Raw genomic sequence first — 22,151 nt, forward strand, 5'->3', positions numbered from 1 at the left:
CTGTTCAGGGGTCAAAATAAAAATTGCATTTTAGATGTTGCTTATGAATAAGTTAGTATTATTCACGCAATGCGATAAGAAACACACTTTATATTGTTGATTATTCACTGTTTTGCACTAAAGTGATTCAAATGGCTGTTCATAGGTTATATATTCTGACACACTCCAGCATCTGTAAATAGAGAAGATTGTAAATGAATGTTATTAAATTTCCCTGAATCTTGTTTTTACTGTTATGCCACTAATAAATGTTTGTTTCACAGTACTTCTGTTGTCCTCGGCTTTACAAATGGGACCAAACATTCCAACTTTTTTAAAACACCAAAAAATACATTTTGAAAGAAAACATTGCTTTACAGATCAGTTGTTCGAAATTGATAAAACATGTAAATATCCATGTTTAGATGCTGTGTATAATGAGCTTGAGCGAAATGACTAATACCAACTGATGTTTACACAAAACGGCGCGGGCTGTGGACAGCGGCTTCCACTGGATCTGCGCGTGTGCGAAGTCGTAAAAATCATGAAAAAAAAGGTCACGAACTCTGACCCTCCCACTAACATCAGCAAACAGATAAAATATTAATTTATTGAAAGCAATACATTATCCAGTATAAGTTCCTCAAAGGGTAAGACATATGTATTCTCGTAGAGGCATGAGGGGTTCGTGAAGGAGACACGAGTGGCTGATAGCATAAGAAGGGAGGGAGTGTTCAGTGGGTCTGCAACAAGGAAGCTGCCATTAGCTACCAGCTAGCAAGGGCTAACTTAGCTTGGTAGCATTGTCGTTCGGTACAGGCATTAAATTCGGTAAGTATGTGATACAATTTTAACGCAGCTTCGCTGTCTTCACTGCACATTTAGCGATCGTATCGGCTGTTCTGTGTCGTATAGAGTGGTATTAGGACGCATGCTAGGTAGCTAATAAGCTTAGCCGCGTCAGCTAATAATGTCAGTGCTACCCGATACTAGCTGCTATGCTAACGTTGCTAACCAGATTTCACAAACTTAAACAATCACATCGGCGAAGGCGCGACATCTGCGCGTTGCAGTGTCGAAACATAAACGATGTAGCTTTACAGCGACAATAAAATGAGAGATAACGGTATAAGATTGCATGCAATGTCATCTTTGTTGTGAAAGCCCCTCCGTGGACGCTACCACTCGACACCACGGGCCCGAATCCTAGCATTGTTTAACCCTTCAATGTTGACCTTTCACCCACAGGAAAAGAAATACCTTTACCTTCCGTATCGATTTTAAATAGCGGACTGACAGGAGCTCGTTTCTGTCACTGCTGCGGCTTTACCGCTACCCCGAAGTCACCTTTCAGTAATTTTAATATGTTTTAAATCACCACAAGTGCAGTTTCGAGCTAGCACCGGTTAGCTCGGTTAGCACAGGCCACAAACTAACGTGTCACGCAATGTTATGAATACAGTATGTTGGGTTTATCTGTTAATTTATTACTATTGTTCTCAGAAAAGTAGCCACATATGCCGTTTTCCTCTATATGCGATGCCAAGTACGAAAGTGTGCCGAGTCTGATTTTGCACAGTAATAAAATGATCACGTTTACAGTTGCATGAAAATCGAAATATAACTGAAAACACGTGATTCCGTGTTCCAGTAACGAGGAGCATTATCGCGCGCACAATAACGCGGCACTACAGTTCACTGGCAGCATCAAAGCCTCAGAAGTAATTCACAGATTATCATTATACACATCTCGTACTCTGTAAAATAGATTTCTTATAATCTGTCCACATCTATATGATGTACATTGATATAATGCTTCAAACAGAAATGTCTTCATGGTATCAGCACATGTATTACACCCGTGTGCAAGGATGTTTGCTTGAACATACAATTTGCAGCACTGCAAGGACAGAAGATGAGATGAAGCTTGAATTTTGCCATGATAAGAAAGTCAACATATGACTTTCTCTCTCTCTCTCTCGCTCTCTCTCTCCATAGGTGTGTGAGCCTCATGGGGCACTGATGTGAAGAGCAGCGTGAGAAGGTGTGTGAAACATCAGAATGGATGGACAGACTCAAAGGATTCACCTGGTGTCAGCAGACAACAACATGGCCTTAGGACATAGAATACAGGTGATGCACCACCATCATAATAATGATAATTTGCTGCAAGGGCGTGGTTTGCTGGAGTTTTCCCTGCTTTATTCTTACGTAGTCTGATTTAAGGTTTTTTGAAATTTGGTTAGGGGGCTAGCATGAAAGCATTTTTTCACCATAAATCCATGCAGCAGTCTCTTTTTTTAGGGACAAGTGAGAGTACAGACTCTCCCTTACTCTAAGCTAATTTAACTGGATAGATTCAAGGGACAGCTCAGGTTGAACAGATGGAGGCAGAAGAAGTATTTTGTTGATTTATCCCAACCTGGGATTGATTATTGAGAGATTATTATTATTATTATTATTATTATTATTATTATTGGACCAGCTGCCTTCATGCTCATCCTTCCCAAGACAATACAAGGGGGAAAATAACTCTACCCACAGTTTTTGCATTTGCTGTCAGCACTCCCTCATATTTTGATGTTTAACTTAATTTATTTATATTGAAACAGATTGTAACAGATCAGCAGACTGGCCAGAAGATCCAGATCGTCACAGCACTTGAGCCATCTTCCCCTGGAAAGCAGCAGTTTATTCTTGCAAATGCTGAGTATTCTTCTGGTGGGAAGGTGATTGTGACCAAGCAGGAGGGCTCACCCAACAAGGTCATCCTAGCTGCCCCAGATGGCTCTGGGGTCAACCAGCTGCTGTTTGCCTCTCCTGAACTGGCTGGGCAGCAGATTCAGGTACTGCCAGAGGATGTTTGTGACTTCCTCCAGTTAGTTTCAATAAAGAGGTTACTGAAAGGCCACATGACCGGAGAATAATCCTGTTTAGTCAGTCTAAGCTTAATCCTATGTTTGCTGTATTAAATTATTTCATTGTCTCTGGTTGTTTATCAGTTTGTGACTGAGGGCTCAGACCAGTCGATGGTGAAGCCAGTTGTGGAGTACTGCGTTGTCTGTGGAGATAAGGCCTCAGGTAGGAGTTTGCTTTTTTGCTTTATTGCTACAATTTTTCAGTGATATATGATGCAGTAATTTCCAATGTGACCCTGTTTGCTCTTTTCTCTTTCAGGGCGTCATTATGGTGCAGTCAGCTGTGAGGGGTGTAAGGGCTTCTTCAAGCGCAGCATTAGGAAAAACCTAGTGTATACGTGCAGGGGATCCGGAGAATGTGCCATCAACAAGCTTCACCGAAATCGGTGCCAGTACTGTCGACTTCAGCGCTGCATGGCTCTGGGCATGAAACAAGATTGTGAGAGACTCTAATGTTTAATACAGTACTTATTTTTCTTTTAATAATTTCTGACCGGCTAGACACCTGAGGTGCAACGCTGCCCTCCACAGGAATTTTTTTTTCTGTCCCTTCTCATCCTCTCTGCTTCTAAGTCTCATTCCCTTTTCATCATCTGCCCTCCTGTGAATATGTTTAAAAAAATAAATATACATATATATATAAACTTCCATAGATCATAATATCTTTGATGTCTTTTTCGTTTTTTGATTTAGCTGTGCAGTGCGAGAGGAAGCCAATGGAGGTGGCCACCAGAGAGAAATCTGTCAACTGTGCTGCTTCCACTGAGAAGATCTACATCCGGAAGAACCTGTGTAGCCCACTGGCGGCCACACCCACTTTCGTAACCGACAAAGAAACTGCCAGGTACTTTACGTTGTTCCGTAAATTAACATGGTGTGATGCACTACAGTCTCAGTGTAGTCTAAAGATTTTTACCTTGTGTTCTTCAATCAAAAAATAGAAGGTCCCACATATTTGATGAAATTACCTCAGAGCAGCTTCATGAAGTTTCAGGGACTGTGTTTCTTATGTCACGCCACCATCTAGTTATTTTTGTATAATGCCTTTGGTCATTATTTTAAGGTCAGGGCCAACCAGTAGTTTTTCTTTTTTCAGGTAGTGATGTACAGTACTAGACCATACTCTACAATATTGAAAGCTAAATTTGCATTAACTGTCAAGGCATTTTTCCTCTAGCTTAAATTTAACCAACTGCCTTCCCTGAAAATAGCCTCTATTTTTTTTCCAATATCTAAAAAAAATGGCCCTTCATTTTTTTTTTCATCTTATACCAACTTTGCCAACCACTGAACAAATTTAAATGCCAATTTCACCAGATTGTTGTATACACTTGCACAGTCTTATGCAACATAATAATAAGGCTAGTTTTAAAGATATAATTAAACCATAATGTATTGAGCTGCATCATCTTTACACTTGTTTCTTTCCCGTTTCACATGATGGCGGAAAGACCGTTTGAAAAGAGTCTCTTATATTTAGCAGCATCATTTTGAATCATGTCAGTTCCAACTATGGCCTTAATGGCAGTAGAGCTGAATCAGCACCTCTGTGACACTGTCATGTTTTATTATTGTTAGCTTAAGAACATATCCAGTCATAATTATAACGCATTTTGTAATGGCAACTCTTGAACTGCAGGTCTACAAGTTTGCTGGAGTCTAGCATGTTGCTTAACATCCAACAACCCTTCTCCAAGATGGAAAACACCATCTTGATCCCAACGTCCCCTGAAAATGTAAGACCGATGCATTCAATGCTCACATTATTTTATCCTTAAATTGGCACAGCATAGTAAGTATTGAGTTTTAATTGATGACTGAACAAAACAACAGTTGCCTGTGCAGTTATTATGCATGTGTGAGTTTGTGGAAACAGCAATGTGTTGAGCACTGTGATTGTGATTACCTGAAGTCAGGCAATTGTATTTTAAGCATCGTAATTAATGCCATTGCTCTCCTGAGCAGGACGACCCATGTCACGGTGACCTTGGTACGCTGGCAAACGTAGTGACTTCCCTCGCCCACCTCAACAAGGTCAGGGAGGCAAGTGATGGCGGAAATGATCTGATGGGAGATGAAACACTTAGCAATGGCGACAGCTCGATGACAGACCTCCAAGGAGACGAGCAAACTGCTAGTGAAATCACCCGGTGAGGAAGATGTTATAATGAATCAAGAGACATTGAAATGGACCAGTGGGTTGTAAACGAGTATATATAACTTGAGTGGAGAGCTACTCTAGTGAAACACTGGAAATAAACCCTGGGACAGTTTGGGGCACTTTTAGAGACTTGATTGTTTTCTGAGTGAATACAAGTTTGATTACTTAAATACTGAGTACTGACTACTTAATAATAGAGCTGCAACTCACAATTCTTTTCATAATCGGTTAATCTGTCGATTATTTTGTTTGTCAAACCGGGAAATGACGCTGTTCTTGAATGTCTTGTTTTGTCCACAAACCAAAATTATTCAGTTTTAATGACTGCACACCTGCTCAGCTCATTTAAAGATACTGTACGTAAAGTGGTATCGAGTGCAGTAGTTTTACGAACACAAATACGAGTACACAAGGGCAGCATTGGACTATTGTTGTGTCCCCTGTGTCATGCTTTGAGTTGGCACCCGTATTTTCTGTTCAATGTATAAATCATAAATCAAGGTGAGGATATTTTTTGTGATTTTTCCTTTTTCTTTTCACATTTTGTGTGTCAGAGCTTTTGACACCCTGGCTAAAGTGCTGCACCCTGGGGATGGATCAGCAGCAGACACCCTGGAGGCCACAATGCAGCTGATGTCAGGAGACCAGTCAGGTCCTGTGGTGGAGCTGGAGGGCCCTCTGCTCTCTGACAGCCATATCCCTTTCAAGGTAAAAGCAGAGCGACTGACATTCACCCCCAGGGAGAAATCCAGCTGAGACAGAAAAATTCAGATTTTTACCGAGCGAGATTGTCGGCTCAAATGTCTCATGTCTTCTTCCTCTGCTCTGCGATTTGTTCGTACAGCTCATCATGCCTTTGCCTGTGCCAGAGTACCTCAACGTTAACTACATCTGCGAGTCAGCTTCACGCTTACTCTTCCTCTCTATGCATTGGGCACGCTCCATACCAGCCTTTCAAACCCTTGGGTAAGTTTTTTTTCCTCTGTCTCATAAACACATTGAGTAAAATTAATTGTCAAATCAATATGAAATTACAGATTAATCTTGTTTTATTCTGCAGAGGAGAGGACAACGACATCAATTTAATGAAGGCCTGCTGGAACGAGCTTTTTGCCCTTGGTCTGGCTCAGTGTTCCAACATTATGAATGTTGGTACCATCTTAGCTGCCATTGTCAGCCATCTGCAGACCAGCTTACAGGAAGGTACGAGGGTTCTGCTGTTTTCTCCCTGCAAGATTTATCCGTGTATTCATTTTCAAAAGCTCTATGATGCCGAGGAGGAAGCAATGATTTCTTGCAAATATGAAGCATATTTTAATCAACTGATATTTTGAATGCCACATCAATTTTATGTTGCACAGTTTGTCTTCAGTTTAGCACACGCTGTTCTGACGCTTGGCCTCTTACATTCTTGTCTTTTTTCTTTTTTTCTTTCCAGACAAGCTGTCCCCAGATCGAGTGAAACTCGTCATGGAGCACATTTGGAGGATGCAGGAGTTCTGTAACAGCATGTCCATGCTCTCCCCAGATTCTTATGAATATGCCTACCTCAAAGCCATTGTTCTCTTCAGTCCAGGTTTGTAGATAACTGGCCATTGTGTATAATGAAAATTGTGTCTTCTGTTTTGGATTAAGACAGATTCCTCCACCTGTGAGAAGTGAGATGATCAAATGTTCAAAGGTTTCTGTCTGGCTGTGTATTTTATTACTAGATCACCCAGGCATAAATAACACCCCGCAGATTGAGAGATTTCAGGAGAAGGCTTACATGGAGCTGCAGGATTATGTAACCAGAACCTACCCAGAAGACTCCTATCGGTGAGTTGTTCACCTCTGTACTACACAAGGCGATTATGCAAGACAGAATTACTCTATATTTAAGAGATGAGATATGGAATGAAGTACCTGTTGCATACTGTATGTTTAAAGTACATGTCTCCTTTCTGCCCCATTACTCTCTAGGTTATCCAAGCTGTTGCTGCGTCTTCCTGCCCTCAGGCTGATAAGTGCAGCTGTCACAGAGGAGCTGTTTTTTGCCGGGCTCATTGGCAACGTGCAGATTGACAGCATTATCCCTTATATCCTCAAAATGGAGTCCACTGATTATAATAGCCAGGCAGTCTCTGGTGGTGTCTGACACTCGGTGCTGTTTGCAATATCAACATTGGACTGTGAAAACTCAACAGCCAACCAATCAGAGCGCTTTGCAGACTGGTCATTGAGCAGTCATAACAAACTGTATTTATGACACAATATCCTGTGTTTTGTTTTGTCCCCCCCCCCCCCCCCCCCGCCCTTCATTTTTACCTTGCTCCAACCTCTGGCTCCTCAGTAAGTAAGCAGTCGGTAGAACTCGGCTCACAAAGAGGACAAATTGTAACCAACAGAAAGTGAGCCCGCCAACATCTGCCCTTTCAGGAATGAACTTTTGAAAACTGCACAGCACCATAGATTGTGCTTTTTATTGTACATAGTATTTTATGCTTCGTGGTCTCCAAGCTTTTCCTTTTCCGCAGATCATATTTGTACTTCGAAGGAATCTGGATGCATTGTTTTTCACTGCTTTCATACATGACCATGCTTTTTATTTTTTTTTCCAGTAATTATGAGGAAAGAATACTTGTTACAATGTGAAATTCATTGTGAGATGTTACTATTGCTGAAGGTTATAACCTTTATTTTGTATTTGTTTGCCAATCCAAAGGATAGGGAAGCATCACTCTCCAATTGTTTGACATGGATGTCGATTTATGTGGAACTGAAATGTGTATATAGATTTGTATATAGACTGCACCAAGAAGGCTTAAATGGGCAGCACTTGGTAATAACTTCAATCTTTTTGGACAAATCAAATAATGAATGTGAACGTTAAACAGTCAAGTCATTTGACAATAAAAACATCTTTCAGTCATGATTACCTGTTATTTGAACAACATTTTATACACCATGTCCTGCATTCAGCTGCATGATAGCAGACTGTGTCGATAGTCTACAGAGTCTTATCTGTAGCACTGTATGGTTTTATTGTGTTTTGGTGATACTCTCTGTCTGAAGTATTGCAGTTTCCATGTGTCAGTAAAAAAAAATCCCTTTACAGTAGCAACGAGAAATTACAGAACACTCTACACAAACCTGGAGCTGAGTAATCTGTGATAAGCATTCTGTACTTAACAAATAGTCAACGTTGACCTTAAGTCATGCAAAGTCTTCTTTCAAGAGATAAGGGATCTTGTCGTGATTGTGTGTTGAGTTAGGTCACATGATAACGCTCACTGAAGTCTGGCAAACAGGACAAGTCTACCCGGACAAATGGGTTCATCCACATTTTGGCTGTGTAGTGGTTTGTGAAGCAGCTTTTTTGTACATAAATGGTAAATGTTTTACACCACAGCACAGCAGCTCTTTTTCATCTATCGCTCATAGAGCATAACCATTTGTGAGCCATCTTGCCTGTGGACACACTGGCATGTAGAGTGGATTGATGACCAAACCACAACCCCCTGGTTGAAGGACTCGCTCTACCGCAGAGTCACAGCTGCTCAAAAGAACCAGTTCATATACACAGTTCAACATGTAGAGGGGTGCATTGGCTGAACTTGAGTGCATGTTTAAGTTTTGTTTTGTAAGTTTTCTCTTCGGCCTTGTCTTATTTTGAAGGAAATGCTTACTCGGCAAATGAAGAACGACATCCGTTCTGCATCATGAAGGCCACTGTAGTTCCCTGGTGCTCTTGGGAACGGAAGGAAGGGGTGAGTTTACGAATCCTCCGTTTGCTTTATTTTACAGTCGTACCATTAGACACCACTCATTCTTACACACTGGATCTTAAACAAGGACCATGAACTCACGCAGACTTGGTAATGATGCTCCCTGGAACTTGCCCTTGCTTCTAGCAGATTGTTTACATGTTCCCGTTATAATGAATAATGCAAAACGTGTCCCCCACCCTTGTGTCTTATTGTCGTGTTTCGTGTCAAGTGATGTTGAGATGTTGCAGCGTGTCGACGGCGAGGGACTAGACTTTCAAGTGTTATTAGCATTAGCTAATCAATATTTAATTAGGCCTCTGCAGATATGGGCGACCGGAGAACAGGTGCTGTCGGCTTTCTTTTGCTGTAGTTACCCGGTGAACGTGTCAAGCCAATTAAAGGCGCTGTTCGCGGCATTAAAGCTTAATGATCACATGAATGATATTAGCTATTTTTAGAAGTCCTTTGTCCAGTAGAGCTTCTTTGTGTGAAGCCTATCATGTCACTGCATCACATGATACATCCTCTTTGTGCCAGAGAGGGTAAATAAAGCATGTGAGTGTATAGCATGACCACTGTTTGTTCTGATAAACTGTCATCTTTTCTTTTTTTTTTACAAACTACAAGAAAACAAATTTGAAATAGCAAATTTGTGTATGTTTGCAAAGGTTAAGGGATTTGTGATGCAACAAGGGCTTTTGTGTTCATGGCGAGGTGGATTAGTTCATTCCATGCTGAGTGAAAAGGTTGTCGGACTGTTCCCATGTTCCCTCTGAGTGTTTGGAAAAGTGTTGCATGTTGCAAAGCATGGAGGCATAACTGATAACATGATAAATGATAAATAACACTGGGTTACACACAAAAAAGTAAGTTGTCTATGTCTTTTCAACTGAATTTGGACCATTTTGTTGCACCACTGAATCCAAAAATGACATCCAATTTTTTTTCAATCAGGTCAGGTTTGTATGCTAATTTGATTTTGAAAAATCCAATCTTCTGAATATATTGATTACATTTTTGTGACGTTATACCACATTTAATACCAAAATAAGCATGGTAAGCAAGCTTTATGAAACTTGTGACTAGATTCCTGTTAGGAACAATGGTGTATTCACCACAGATGTAGTCGTAGTCTAGTTGAAGCCATTTCATTCATTTGTAATATATATGTATATATATATATAACAATTAGTCATGAGTTGGCACATGCAAAATCTTCAGAATTTGTTTATTGCAAGACATATAGAAGAATTTTGCATCATATGACATATCATTTCATATCATATGCCAAAATATGTAAACAAAAACGTTAAAAAACAAATGTGTAGCTTTGGTTGATGATTGAGCAAAACCAATGTGATTTTTGGATTCAGCACCTCAAAATGATCCTAAATCAGCAAAAAACAAAACAGTGTAATAACACAAATCTCTCAAAATGATGACTGAGAAGAGGTAAGATGAAGCTGTAGCTATTGAATGTGGACTGCACTAACTCTGTTTTAAACTAACGATTTCGCAACTTCTCTTCCACAGGAAATGGTAGATCACGCGCACGCACAGACCAAAGGCAACGGCGTGTGCACTCGACTGCGTTTTCTCTTCTATTTTTTCCCCCCCTCTTTTCTTGTTTTATTCATTATTTGTTTATTTCTGAAGAATATTCCCACCTACATGTTTTTGCATACATCAAACCTATTATTTGTCTCAGAACATTCTGTACTATTTCAATTCTCTCTTTGATATTTACACTTTTTTTTTGTACTTGTTTTTTCAGAAAAGAAAAAGGAAAGAAAAAGAAAAGGTCATGGTCCTCCTTTCATCTCCTTCCCTCCTTTCCTCTCCTCTCCCTGCAGAGAGAAGTGGGCGGAGCTTAGGTTCGCACAGTTTGAGGAGAGTAGTCCGTGTGTAGTGTGTGTGTGTGTGTTTTTGGGTTAGAGAGAGAGAGAGAGAGAGAGAGAGAGAGAGAGAGAGGGAGGGAGAGAGAGACACCGGGGTTAAACATGGACACGAGATTAGACGTTAGTTGTAACCCGGTGTTGGTGTCGAGCTGGATAAACCACCGTCTCCTGGCTGAACACTAACCCGGGATTATTATGCCCAGCGCCAACGTGTCCGTGCGAAGTTTATCCGAAGTGGAGAAATACCTCAGCAGCCGTATGGTGAGTGTCGTTCCGAGTGTGTCACAGAACCGTGTACGCACTGTATGTACATGTACACACACACACATGTGTGTGTTCCGTATGTACATGTAGGTACATGTAGCAGTAGCATTAGCAGCGTGTCTCACTCCTCACTGTCGCCTGTTGAACTCCTCGTCATGAGAAACTCAAACAGCTGCGCCTTGTTCTCGGTGTTAAAGCCGTTTGTGTTTCCCTCGTCAAACAAAGAGCTTTTATGAACGAGCTCAGATCCATCAGTTACAGCAAACTACCGCAGCGAAAAACACGTGAATCCTTCACTGAACGACATCATACTGTTCGTTCACGATGGTCACATCCGTTTGTGTCGCGTTGAATTCGGTCTGAAATCAATTATTATTAACTGTAAGAACATAATATTGAGACATTCCTGTCACGGGTTCAGAGTCTTAACCGAAGAACTGTTTGCTTTCCCAACCAAATCAGCAAATAGGTCGCAGATTGCCACCACAAATTTAAAGGTTTCGACTTAAATCACTCAAATAAATCAGTCGGTTATTTTTTTTTTGTTCATCTCCTTATGGATTAATCGACTAAATGTTGAATTTTCAGCAGGCGGTTTTTTTGTGTCAGACCCTTCTGGTGCCAAGAAAACATACATTTCAGTCCACAACTGTATGAAATAGATCTGAATTAGCACTGTGAGTTTACTCAAATGGTGATTTATACTGTACATTGTGGTTCATTATCATATTGGATTGCAAATATTTCTAATATTTCTAATATTTCCATCCTTCTCCAACCAAGTGTGATGTTTGGGTATTTAATGTCACGTATAATTAGAGTATATCTAATTTAGCAGCACCATAACAAAATATTTATGACCAAAGATCATTCTATTGAAGTGTAAACGATTCAAAACAAAAAAAACTATACAAGAAACCAGTTTTTTTTAGTTTCTTGTATACATTTGACATATTTTCTGATATTGTGGTTAATTTCTGACCCCCTTTTTTTTTACCTCTGACATTTAGAGGTGGTTGCCATTTTGTTACATTGGTATGCAATTCTATTTACAACCACACTTGTACTATTACATATGCAAAATGTGTGTTCAGTGCAAAAAATGTAAATGATCTCGAGTAAATACTGTCAGACCGCGTAGCTTATTTTACCCTGAAACATCGTACTGAACGTGTGAAGTCAAATTGATCATTACAAATTTGAATGACGAAAGACGACGTAGAGCTTTCCTACGTTTTAGAGAATTAACCACCTTTTGGATGACGCTGACTACTCAGGCGATAACAAATGAGAGTGTGAATGTATGTAATTGTCAAAATTCTCCTGAATATGCACTCATAGCCAGGAGCTCCCGGTCACGTTGACACCGAGGAGTGGAATGCCTGGTCAAGTGTAGTTCTTGTGCAACCAGAAAGTCAACAAAGTACCACACATACTGTTTGTCTTTCAAGCGTGTGCGTAAGCTCTCAGACCTGTTACAGTCACGTTTGTTTTTCAAAGGAATGGAGAGATGATGACATTTTCTTCTTCTTCTTCTGCTTCTAAAAAGTTCCAGGTGGCACACACAAAGAAATGCTACCCTCCACAGTTCAAAGTTCCAGTCTGTAATCACAGTTTGAACTTCTTCAACACAAACGTTGTCCTTCGTTCACCATGATGACGTTCAAAAGCATCATGCGTCCTAGATGACAACATTGACTTAGCTCTTTTTTCTAGTTGCAGGAATTTCAAATTAAAATGTAACTTTAATAAAACTGTTTACATTTAAAATAAGGGCTTAGAAGAATAACCTAATAATTACTAACATATTAAAGCGGAACTAGACCGGAAGTTCCCATTATCGCTGTTTTTTTTGGTGTGTACCTGCGTCATTACCTTGTTTATGAAGCCCTGACGGTTCGAAACAAACAGTTCAGCCATTGCTGAGAACGTTGTGTTTTATTGTAATCTCGGGGCTCAACGAGATCACTGAAAATGCCGTACTAGTTACGTAAGCAGCGGTTCTCCTGAACAACCGATTGTCCTGCTCCGGGCGGTAGTCCGGGCACATCCGGTTGCGTACATTAAACCGCAGAAGAAGAATAACGTCCATTGTGGAGGTGTTTCACGAGCAACAGTGTCTTCTGACTCTGGGTCTGACTCCGGTTTAAAGTCATAAAGGGACTGCGGCGGGGAGTCGTGACGAAGCTATTTTTAAACACTGTTAAAACAATGTTTTGATAATGAGTAGCAGTGCATCCACCGTTCCAGAGGGGGGCGCTGCGCTTCTGAGAGCTGACGTGATAGATTACGTCACTTCCAGATACCTGGCCAATCACAACACAGGTGGGAAGGCTCTACGCTGGCTGGCCAATCACAACACACTCTGTCTTCTCGGGCGAGATTTATGGCTGAAATAGCGCGACTGACAAGCGCTTCGAAAAGGACAGATTTCAATCGGCTTGTTTACATCAACTAGGAGGATTTTGACCATAAAAACAACTTAATATATGTAAGTAGACCTCCATAACTCACATATATGTTCAACAGGACCACTCTATGTGACCTTTAAGGTAATTCAGATGGTCATGATACAGGGTATCAAAGGATTTTGAAAAGAAATATCTAATTGCGATAATTTTTTGACAGGAATTGCGATTGCGATATGATTCGCGATATCAGAGGGAATATTAATTTTTACATAATGGTTCTCATTTTCATTTGATAAACACATTTAAAATGATTACTTTGTGATATTTGTGCAGATCTGTGAGAAACAAAGATGTTCTCTACAGTCTGTAGAATAAGACGTGTATATATCCAGACAATAACTCATCTAAAATGATATTTTGACACACATTTCGACTTCACCAAATACCAAAATTTGCTGTATTGGATTGGTTGTGATTAATTGATCATCACTTAATGCAGTGGCTTCAAAAAGGATTCAGACTCCTTCACTTTTTGCACGTTTTATTGTGTTGTACATTTAAATCTAAAGTGATGAAATACTCCAATTCAGTAATCCAGAATGCCATGGTGGGAATGTGTTTTCAGGAATAAGGCACTGATTGATAGGCTGCACAAAGACATGGTTGTTATTTTTGTTGGTCCTCGTTTACAGCAGCGACCTGTGGCTTCTTAGTCATCAGCGTGATCAAGGTTCTTCTTGTCCACTTTGGCCACACAGGCAACTCAAGGAAAAGTCAGGGTGCTCCCAAACTTCTTGGCTACTGCACTCAACTTCTTAGAAATGGCCTGATCATTGCCTCATCACAGCCGTAATATGGTGGTGTACTGAGAGTTTGTTGGACTTCATGACTTGGCTTTTGTCCATGGGACCTTGGATACACTGGTGTGTGTGTGTGCGTGCGTGCTTAGTCCTATACGCGGTCTCAATAATTATTAATGAAACGGGTAGTACTGACACTATTCTGTTTTTTGCAGTTTACGTTTGAAAATGAAATGAAGGCTATAACATACATTCTGCAATAAATAAAGGGGTTTGTTTACTTTCTGAAGCCACTGTATAAAAACCAGGACAGCACTGCAAAGACTTATCAGACTCTTTGGCTGGTTCATTACTGCTGGACTGTGCCCCCCCCCCCCCCTTGTATTGTCCAGAAATGAAATTCCAGTTTTGCTTTTCAAAAAGCCATTGTGGTCTAGAGGCCAAGATGATGTAACAATTCAGTTCGAATGGCTCACGTCCAGAAAATCTTCACCAGACAAAGGCAAACTTTTTAATAAGCTTTATTCCCTTTTGTTGTGAATCATGAAATTAAAAATGATCATGGTCTGCTCTATTTCTTCTCGGCTAATGAGCTGCTTGACTCTGCGTTGTCACTGCCTCTAGTCACTCTTTCACTTGGAGTACATTTAATATTATTACATGTTTATCTTAATTGAATCCCAGTCATTACTCTCAGGCAAAGCAGATGCTTGTGTGCTGTGTGTTAATGGGCTATTGATTTCGTCGTGGTGTAGCTTGTCAATGAGATAATCGTGAAACACATGAATCCCTTCCACTGGCCTCCTGGGGGTTAGTCATTCAAAAACCTATCACTTCAATATGTTTTGCCTGTTTGTTTTTTGCCCCCCCCCCCCCTTTCTTCAGATGAGGCATACAGTTTAGCCTTTAAGGAAAGGCATCAAAGTGTGACCACAGGCAGGCAGCTGTGGGATGCATATGAAAGGAGATGGTGCTGGGTCAGCTTTATGACTAAAATCAAAGATGTGCTCTGTGTCGCGTTCACTCTCTCTATCTCTAGTTTTGTTCCCCTTTCCCTGTGTGAACCCCAAGTGGGAGAGCGCCTGTATCCATGTGGATCAGCTGGAGGGAATACCAATAAGCACTTCAGGCTTCTTCCCCTCTGTGGTTCTGTTCTGAACTGAAGGGACGGTTTTGTTCCCTCTCAGAGAGTGTGCCAGCTCTGTTTGTGTGTGTTTATGTGGTGCACACTGAGGCAATAACAGGGTGAAAGATGAATGAGTGCAGCCTTATGAACTAGTCACACCACATTCAGATCACTGTCAACAACATGTGCTTATCAGCCTGCATACATTGTGAACTGAGGGTTTTACCTGATTATAGCTATGATTGTGAGTACTCTCTTCAAAACATCACTTCCTCATGACATGGGCAGTGTCTTCCTTGCTGGCCCTTCTCTGTTGAGGGCCAGCAAGCTTGGTCAGAAACAGGCGGTGTTTTTATTATGTTCTGCTCTGCTGGTGATACTGCTGCTGCTGCTGCAGTAGAAAAATGAGTGTCTGTTTTTGCATTAAAAACTGAATCACTAACTAGATCATTGATCCAAGAGAGAGAACACTGCAGTGCAAGATAAGCAGGATCTGCAGTTTTCTATCCACTCCACTGACTTTGTCCCCATAGCATCCAAGATTTGAATTTCCAAAGCACAACAGCACAAAGCCCCCCTTTGATGGATTAAAGATGGAGTCCAATGCTTTTTGGATCTTTATGTTGTGCTGTTTAGAGAGATCAGAGCATATTAAATAGGCTCTTGTGTTGCACAAACGCTGTGTGCTATGTAGGGCAGTTGGGGGGTCATGCAGGGCTGAGGTGAGAGCGAGGCACCCCCGAGGACTCTCATAGATTCTGTTGGTGCAGATGATGATGTACTGTTTAGCTGCTTTTGGAACCAATTTCTTCTTGGCCCTGGTCAGACCTGGCAATAACATTTATCCCTGAAGAACCAATCAGTCACAATTTCTTTTCGCTTCAATCCTGTCCCCTTATTGATCCTCTGCTTCAGGTTCTGTCTGTCTGTCTGTCTGTCTGTCTGTCTGTCTGTCTGTCTGTTTTGTTTTCCACTGTCTATTTGTTTGTTCTGCTTCTTGTGTTGACACCAATATCCTTGGGTGAGTCACAAAGAAGTGGGCGTAGGCCTGGCTTGTTAATTTCAAGACAGTCTGAGCAAGTAATTGTGAGTGGGTTTCCTCACATTTGTAGTGGCAGGCTGGATTTTGAAGATACGACGAGGGCCACACAGCACAGCATTTTAACTTCCCAATATATTTACAGCCAGTAAAGGAGCTCACTGTCTTGGTCAAGAACAGACAGACTGGTCACATGATGATAGAAGGTAACATCCAAGTTGTTTTTGATAAGGACAGTTAATACATTTTTTTTCTGCTGCCGTCAGCTGTGTTGTAGCCTTTCCCCTAGTTCCTGGGCTCTCACCCCCACTGACAACTCCAACCATCCCTCCCTGTGACCTCCACGTCTTATCCTCATACCTCAAGAACGCCTCCATAAGAGCTTGGGAGAAATGGGGTGAACAGTAGGGCTCCTTCTCATCAGATTTGGGAGGACATTTTCATTTAGTACAACATATCATCCAGACAGAGCCTCAGATTGCGCCAGCAGTTTCATCAATGTGAGAAGAAATCTTGAGCAGCAGCAGCAGCTGTGGAAATAGGTTTATTAAACTGAAATGGTATAAATTGCCAAGGAACCTCTCATCAGGGAATTTGTAAAATGTCAAACATTTGGGTTCCTATGCGTCTAAAACATCTGGGTCTTGTTATCTCCGTTACTTGAGCTCTCTCTTGTGAATTAGGCCTCAACCTCCCCAAAAACATCTTGTTTTTGTAACACAAAGTGTGCACCTATATCCTTCTAGCTGTGTGAAATATGGCTTGACATTCACATTCAACTAAGGAAGTTGTATTGATACACTTTTCAACCACCTCATACCCAGTGAAGGTTTTGTATTGTGGCAGCTCTTAACAGTGATTCAGCAATGGTTGCAATTAGGTCACTGCTACATCTGTTTTACACTCATCCCTTATCTATGCTGCCACAGCACATTGAAGCAATAAAGGCAAACCTCGATTTGGCCCCTAATACACAAGTAAAAGCTAGTGGTGGTAGAGTGCCTGAAAAGCTACCAGTCATTCCAGTAAAGCTTTGTGGTTGAACAGGCAGTTCTTTGTGTATTCTCATTTAAAAGCTTAAAAGACTGCGTAATATGAGCGCACAGCAGTCTGTCCAATACTTCCTCTTTGAGGAGGAGGATATTAGGCCCCCCTGTCTTTTGTGTGCAAACAGGTTTGACAAAGGGTCAGCTTAAACTGAAACTGATTGTTGTGAAAAGGGTGATATTTGCATATTTGGTCTCTGGAAGGCGAGCGATTACGTTACGACTTGGTACAAGGCTCCACTTGCTGCGATAGGCCAGTGGATCTATATGCAGCAGCTCGCTCATCAGGGTTGTGGACAGAGCAGAGGTAGGACACGACAAAGTGTGGTCTTCTTCTCTGAAGAGAAAGAGTCCTGTGTTCACGACGGACTGAGGTCAGTGAGGGGGAGAGAATGGGTCGAGTTGCCGAAATACCCCAGATAAGCCACACATTACAGATACATTACAGTAAAATTAGAACCACAAAGAGACTTGACCATACATTTTATACACATTTACAGTGTAAATAGCAGCCTATTGAAGTTGTGCTAATCTATTGCCACAGCAGTGCTGTGATTCCCTTACATTTCCCCAGATTTATGTATAGGGGCTCATGTTTTACAGATAGCAAACTTTCCCAACACAGTTTACATAATAAATTGTATCTATTTGACCATTAGGGCCATTTTTGGTATGGCTTATATGACTTTGCATTAGGTAAACATCTGAACGAGATATCTGTTTAATAATTTCATTCCAACTGTATTTTATGTAGATGTTAAATAATTATTGAGAGAAATGCTGAATTTTTAATTTATGGTGACCCAAAAAAAATGACTGAACTAAATTATGCCTGCATGGTTGCAATGTCATGTGACCATGCTGTTGTTTGGCTCATTACCATTTTTAATCTGAGCTTATTACAACAAACTTGTCAACATATAGTTTTAGTTTGACCACGAGTACCTAATCACTGGAAAAAATGGAATAATGTTAAAAAAAGGAAATTATATTACAGAAAAAGTCAGGGGATTACCAGAACAATTAGTGTGTGTTCTGAAGAAGAGAACACACTTGTCATGAGTCATGACACTGTTTCTTTGTCACTTTCTAAGCTGAAACCAAACTTAAACAGAGCTGATACCCCTGCTACTCACCAAAAGTGGCCTCACAAACAAGTTTGTCTGGCTGTTCAAGGGTGATGTCATATTGCCAACAGCAAGTAAATAGGTTGGTGCGTGTGTTGCTGATTTAAGAGAGAAATAATCCAGCTCAGTGTGTTTTTGGTTTTAGTTTTGTTTTAAGGTCACCAATAAATGGGTTAGGGTTAACTCGGTTTGTGCAATATTGTTTGAATCACCGTAAATGGTATTCCCCTCACTTGAGTTCACCTGACAGTCATGTGTCGAGGAGAGTCGTCGTGTGTTGAACTTGATACATGAGTCAATCGTAAAGGTCCTTGTCTTGCGACATGTAACTGTGTTGTGTGGTAATGTGGAAATGCAAAGCAGGATCAAGCCCTAAGTCTGCTTGAGTTAGCAGTGATCTGTTTATTTGCTTGAGACTGGCAGTTGTTGAGTATTAGCACAGCTTTGTACAGCCCATGGTGCTTGTTGTAAAACAGCTTTTTATTAGGTTTACATCCTCTGGTGCTGTGCTGTGAGCAAGTGCTCCTTATAGGCCTCTGTTGCATTAAAGCAACACTTCTGCTTGAAAAATGCAGCCCCTGCAAAACTAATTTAAATCTTCATTTAATGCCCTTTTCCCCGGCTTCCTATTATTGTGCATTCTGGGGCTTGACGCCTTTGTTAAAATTGCTTATTGGAGTCTTATTTGTTTCATTTCCTCAAATGTATAACGGTAAACTCGGAGGCCTATACTCGGAAGTGAACTATTGACGTGTCGGTCACAGTTTACTGAATGTGATGTTCAGCCTCATCAGGAAAATTGTAACTTACTATAGACCCAAGGGACTTTGTCTAGAAATGGGATTTTCTTAGGCTTGTTCCCCTGCGTGACATTATCAGTGACATAAATTAGATGAACAGACTGGATTCAATTGTTGTTGCTAACACAAAACAGATGCACCAATAAGAAATATCTTTACATACAGTACATACCCAAATAGTCTCTGTAAATACTTCATTGCAGTCTATTTCTTCTCATTGTAGGATCGGGGTTCTGACGGCAGTTTCACCAGCATCCCCTCATCGATGCGGAGGGGTTCTTCAGAGAACAACCTCGATTTTGACGTCAGTGATGGGAGCCCTGCTTCTGCTCTTGGTTTAGAGTTCCACCGGAGTCGTTCTTGTTTGGACAACCTCCAGCAAAAGATACTGAAAGTCACTGAGCAGCTGAAGATTGAGCAGACGGCAAAAGAAGAGAATGTAGCTGAGTATTTGAAGCTGGTGAACAGCGCAGACAAGCAGCAGATGGGGCGCATCAAGCAGGTGTTTGAGAAGAAGAACCAGAAATCGGCTCAAAACATTGCTCAGATGCAGAAGAAGCTGGAACAGTATCATCGAAAGATGAAAGACAACGAAATCCTTCAGAGCACATCCCCTCGTCTGTCTACTGTCAAACACAGCACCATTCCAAGGGAGTCACCCAGAGAGCTGCTGAAGGACATGACGGGCAGTGGCCGCCACCCAACCATGGATAAGATCAAGACCATAGGACCTGGTGTTTCCCTGTCCCCTCCTTTCTTCTTCAGCAAACCCAGAGAGTTTGCCAACCTCATTAGGAACAGGTTTGGCAGTGCTGACAATATTGCCCAACTCAAGACCAGCCTTGACGTATCCCCTTCATTGCCCACCGACGTTGCAGAAAAGGGGCTGAGCAGCAGCACCTCCATGGTGGGAAAGCCGAAGTATCCCAGTGACGACGAGTGCTCCTCAGGGAGCGCTTCCATTTCAGCAGAAAGTAATGGTCACCCAGCAGGTGGAGGTGCATCAGCAGGGCAGAATAACCCAGACCTGGGCCAGGGGCAGCCAGCAGGTGGCGACAGTCAGAGCAGACTGGCCCTGAGCCTGGAGGAGGTGAGGGAGATCAAAGACGCTCAGAGCCAGCTGGAGGAAGAAATGGACGAACTAAAGGCTCAGTTCAAGAGAGAGTATGGCATCGTCAGCCAAACACTGCAGGAAGAGAGATACAAGTAACTAACATTATGTCTATTGTCAGTTTCATCATAAACATAATATAAACGTATACATTTAAAAGTCTTATTCTCAGTGATAACATTTTTGCTTCTCTTACACTGATGGTCAGGTACGGGCATTTGGAAGATCAGCTGAATGACCTGACGGAGCTTCATCAACACGAAATGGCCAATTTGAAACAGGAACTGGCCAGCATTGAGGAGAGGGTGGCCTACCAGGCACAAGAGAGGGCCAGGGATATACAGGTACATTAATATAATAGTGTTGATATATTATACTACAAGTATATTTATGCTTGTTTCATGAATCAGTAGGTCTCTGAATTATATCTTAGGGCTGCAGTGTGTAACTTCTGGTGATCTTTGTTGTTGTTGTTCTGCCTCTATTTGTTTTTTGTGAGCACAAATAATGTAATGTCATGTGTATGCTATGTCCTTCATATGAAAATGGGTTCTGTCAAGCGATACTATCAGACATGACCAATGGAGCAGGAGTGGGCGGTGGCAAGAAGCATTTAATCCCATTAAACGGGTTGAGCTGGACTCCCATTATTGTTTGTTTGTCTAATTTTATTATGTTCTGTATCGTTTAATTATATGTTTAATGTTTTTATGCTTTCTATTTTTATTGATTTTTATTGGCGTTATTCTGTGCAGCACTTTGGTTAACATCGGAATGGAGCTGATGGGAATCTGCCTGCCTACAACAAATGTGTCTTTTGACATTTATGCCCACAAAATTCTCTCTCTCTATGACTTTCTGTTGATACATAATATTTTTTGGTATTTAGGGTGATTGAGTAGCATTTAAAGTTTAGAAAAAGCATCTGAGAAACACTGGTATAAGTATTCACACCCACTGTCTCGTCTATTTTAGGAAGCCCTCGAGTCGTGTCAGACGCGAGTGTCCAAGTTGGAGCTCCAGCAGCAGCACCAGCAGCAGACAGTCCAGCTCGAGAGCCACGATGCCCGGGTTTTGCTGGGGAAGAGCATCAACATCATGCTGGCCATCATCACGGTCATCTTGGTGTGCGTGTCCACTGTTGCCAAGTTTGCCGCTCCTCTGATGAGGAGCCGATACCACGTGGTTGCGACCGTCCTGGGGATTTGTTTCTTGACCATTTTCTGGAAGAGCTGGGACCGTTTACAGTACGCCCTGGACAGGCTGTTGTTGCTTGCCTGATGGAAAAGTAGAACATACTGAAGACGGCAACGTAACACTGTCACATGTCAGTATGGGACTGTCTCAGAGGATTGGTTGTACAATCGCCAGAAGACGTGTATTTACAGAAATCACTAGTTTTAAAAAGTTAGCCTGAAATTTAAATTAGCTGATTTTCTTATCTAGAATTTGAATGTGTTTAGCTAATATTTTCACTTAATCTTAAAGATAATGATTATATTACCATTAATTTTCTTACTTTGATTTCTCAAACAACAGTGTCGCAATATTTGACTCACTTTTTACCATTGGTTTTTGGGGAAATAATCCACAGATCAGGTCAAATTGAGACGAATGGCTACTCATTTTGCTGTAGTGCACCTTTAAAATATCTCTCGAAGTTCTTTCAAGCATGCACGTGAAAACACAAGGAACATTCTGAGCTTCTGTAGGTGGATCGTG

General features: G+C 41.3%; 2 protein-coding genes across 2 annotated transcripts; both read left to right on the forward strand.

The window, feature by feature from the left end:
* Window positions 1-571: 571 nt before the first annotated feature.
* nr2c1 (nuclear receptor subfamily 2, group C, member 1) lies at window positions 572-7,251 on the forward strand. Its single transcript, XM_083894113.1, has 14 exons — window positions 572-810; window positions 1,978-2,112; window positions 2,592-2,825; window positions 2,982-3,060; window positions 3,157-3,336; window positions 3,591-3,741; window positions 4,537-4,633; window positions 4,863-5,047; window positions 5,613-5,766; window positions 5,903-6,024; window positions 6,119-6,261; window positions 6,497-6,634; window positions 6,771-6,876; window positions 7,021-7,251. The coding sequence occupies exons 2-14, from the start codon at window positions 2,041-2,043 to the stop codon at window positions 7,193-7,195; spliced, it is 1,836 nt and encodes a 611-aa protein (XP_083750239.1). The 5' UTR covers window positions 572-810; window positions 1,978-2,040; the 3' UTR covers window positions 7,196-7,251.
* Window positions 7,252-10,865: 3,614 nt separating this feature from the next.
* On the forward strand, window positions 10,866-21,710 carry LOC310931103 (transmembrane and coiled-coil domain protein 3-like; the record flags this gene model as incomplete). The annotated part of the gene is made up of 4 exons (XM_083894209.1): window positions 10,866-10,966; window positions 19,542-20,524; window positions 20,638-20,773; window positions 21,405-21,710. The coding sequence occupies exons 1-4, from the start codon at window positions 10,901-10,903 to the stop codon at window positions 21,708-21,710; spliced, it is 1,491 nt and encodes a 496-aa protein (XP_083750335.1). The 5' UTR covers window positions 10,866-10,900.
* Between the last annotated feature and the right edge of the window lie 441 nt (window positions 21,711-22,151).

This window comes from Microchirus variegatus (assembly GCF_963457635.1).
Source record: "Microchirus variegatus genome assembly, chromosome: 8".
NCBI classification, from domain to species: Eukaryota; Metazoa; Chordata; class Actinopteri; order Pleuronectiformes; family Soleidae; genus Microchirus; species Microchirus variegatus.

Excerpts from the sequence above, each read along its gene's own strand:
- nr2c1 (XM_083894113.1), top strand. The coding sequence starts at position 2,041 with ATGGATGGACAGACTCAAAGGATTCACCTGGTGTCAGCAGACAACAAC. Across the intron at positions 4,634-4,862 it reads TCCCAACGTCCCCTGAAAAT|GACGACCCATGTCACGGTGA; the intron begins GTAAGACCGATG and ends TCTCCTGAGCAG. Across the intron at positions 6,262-6,496 it reads GCAGACCAGCTTACAGGAAG|ACAAGCTGTCCCCAGATCGA; the intron begins GTACGAGGGTTC and ends TTTTCTTTCCAG.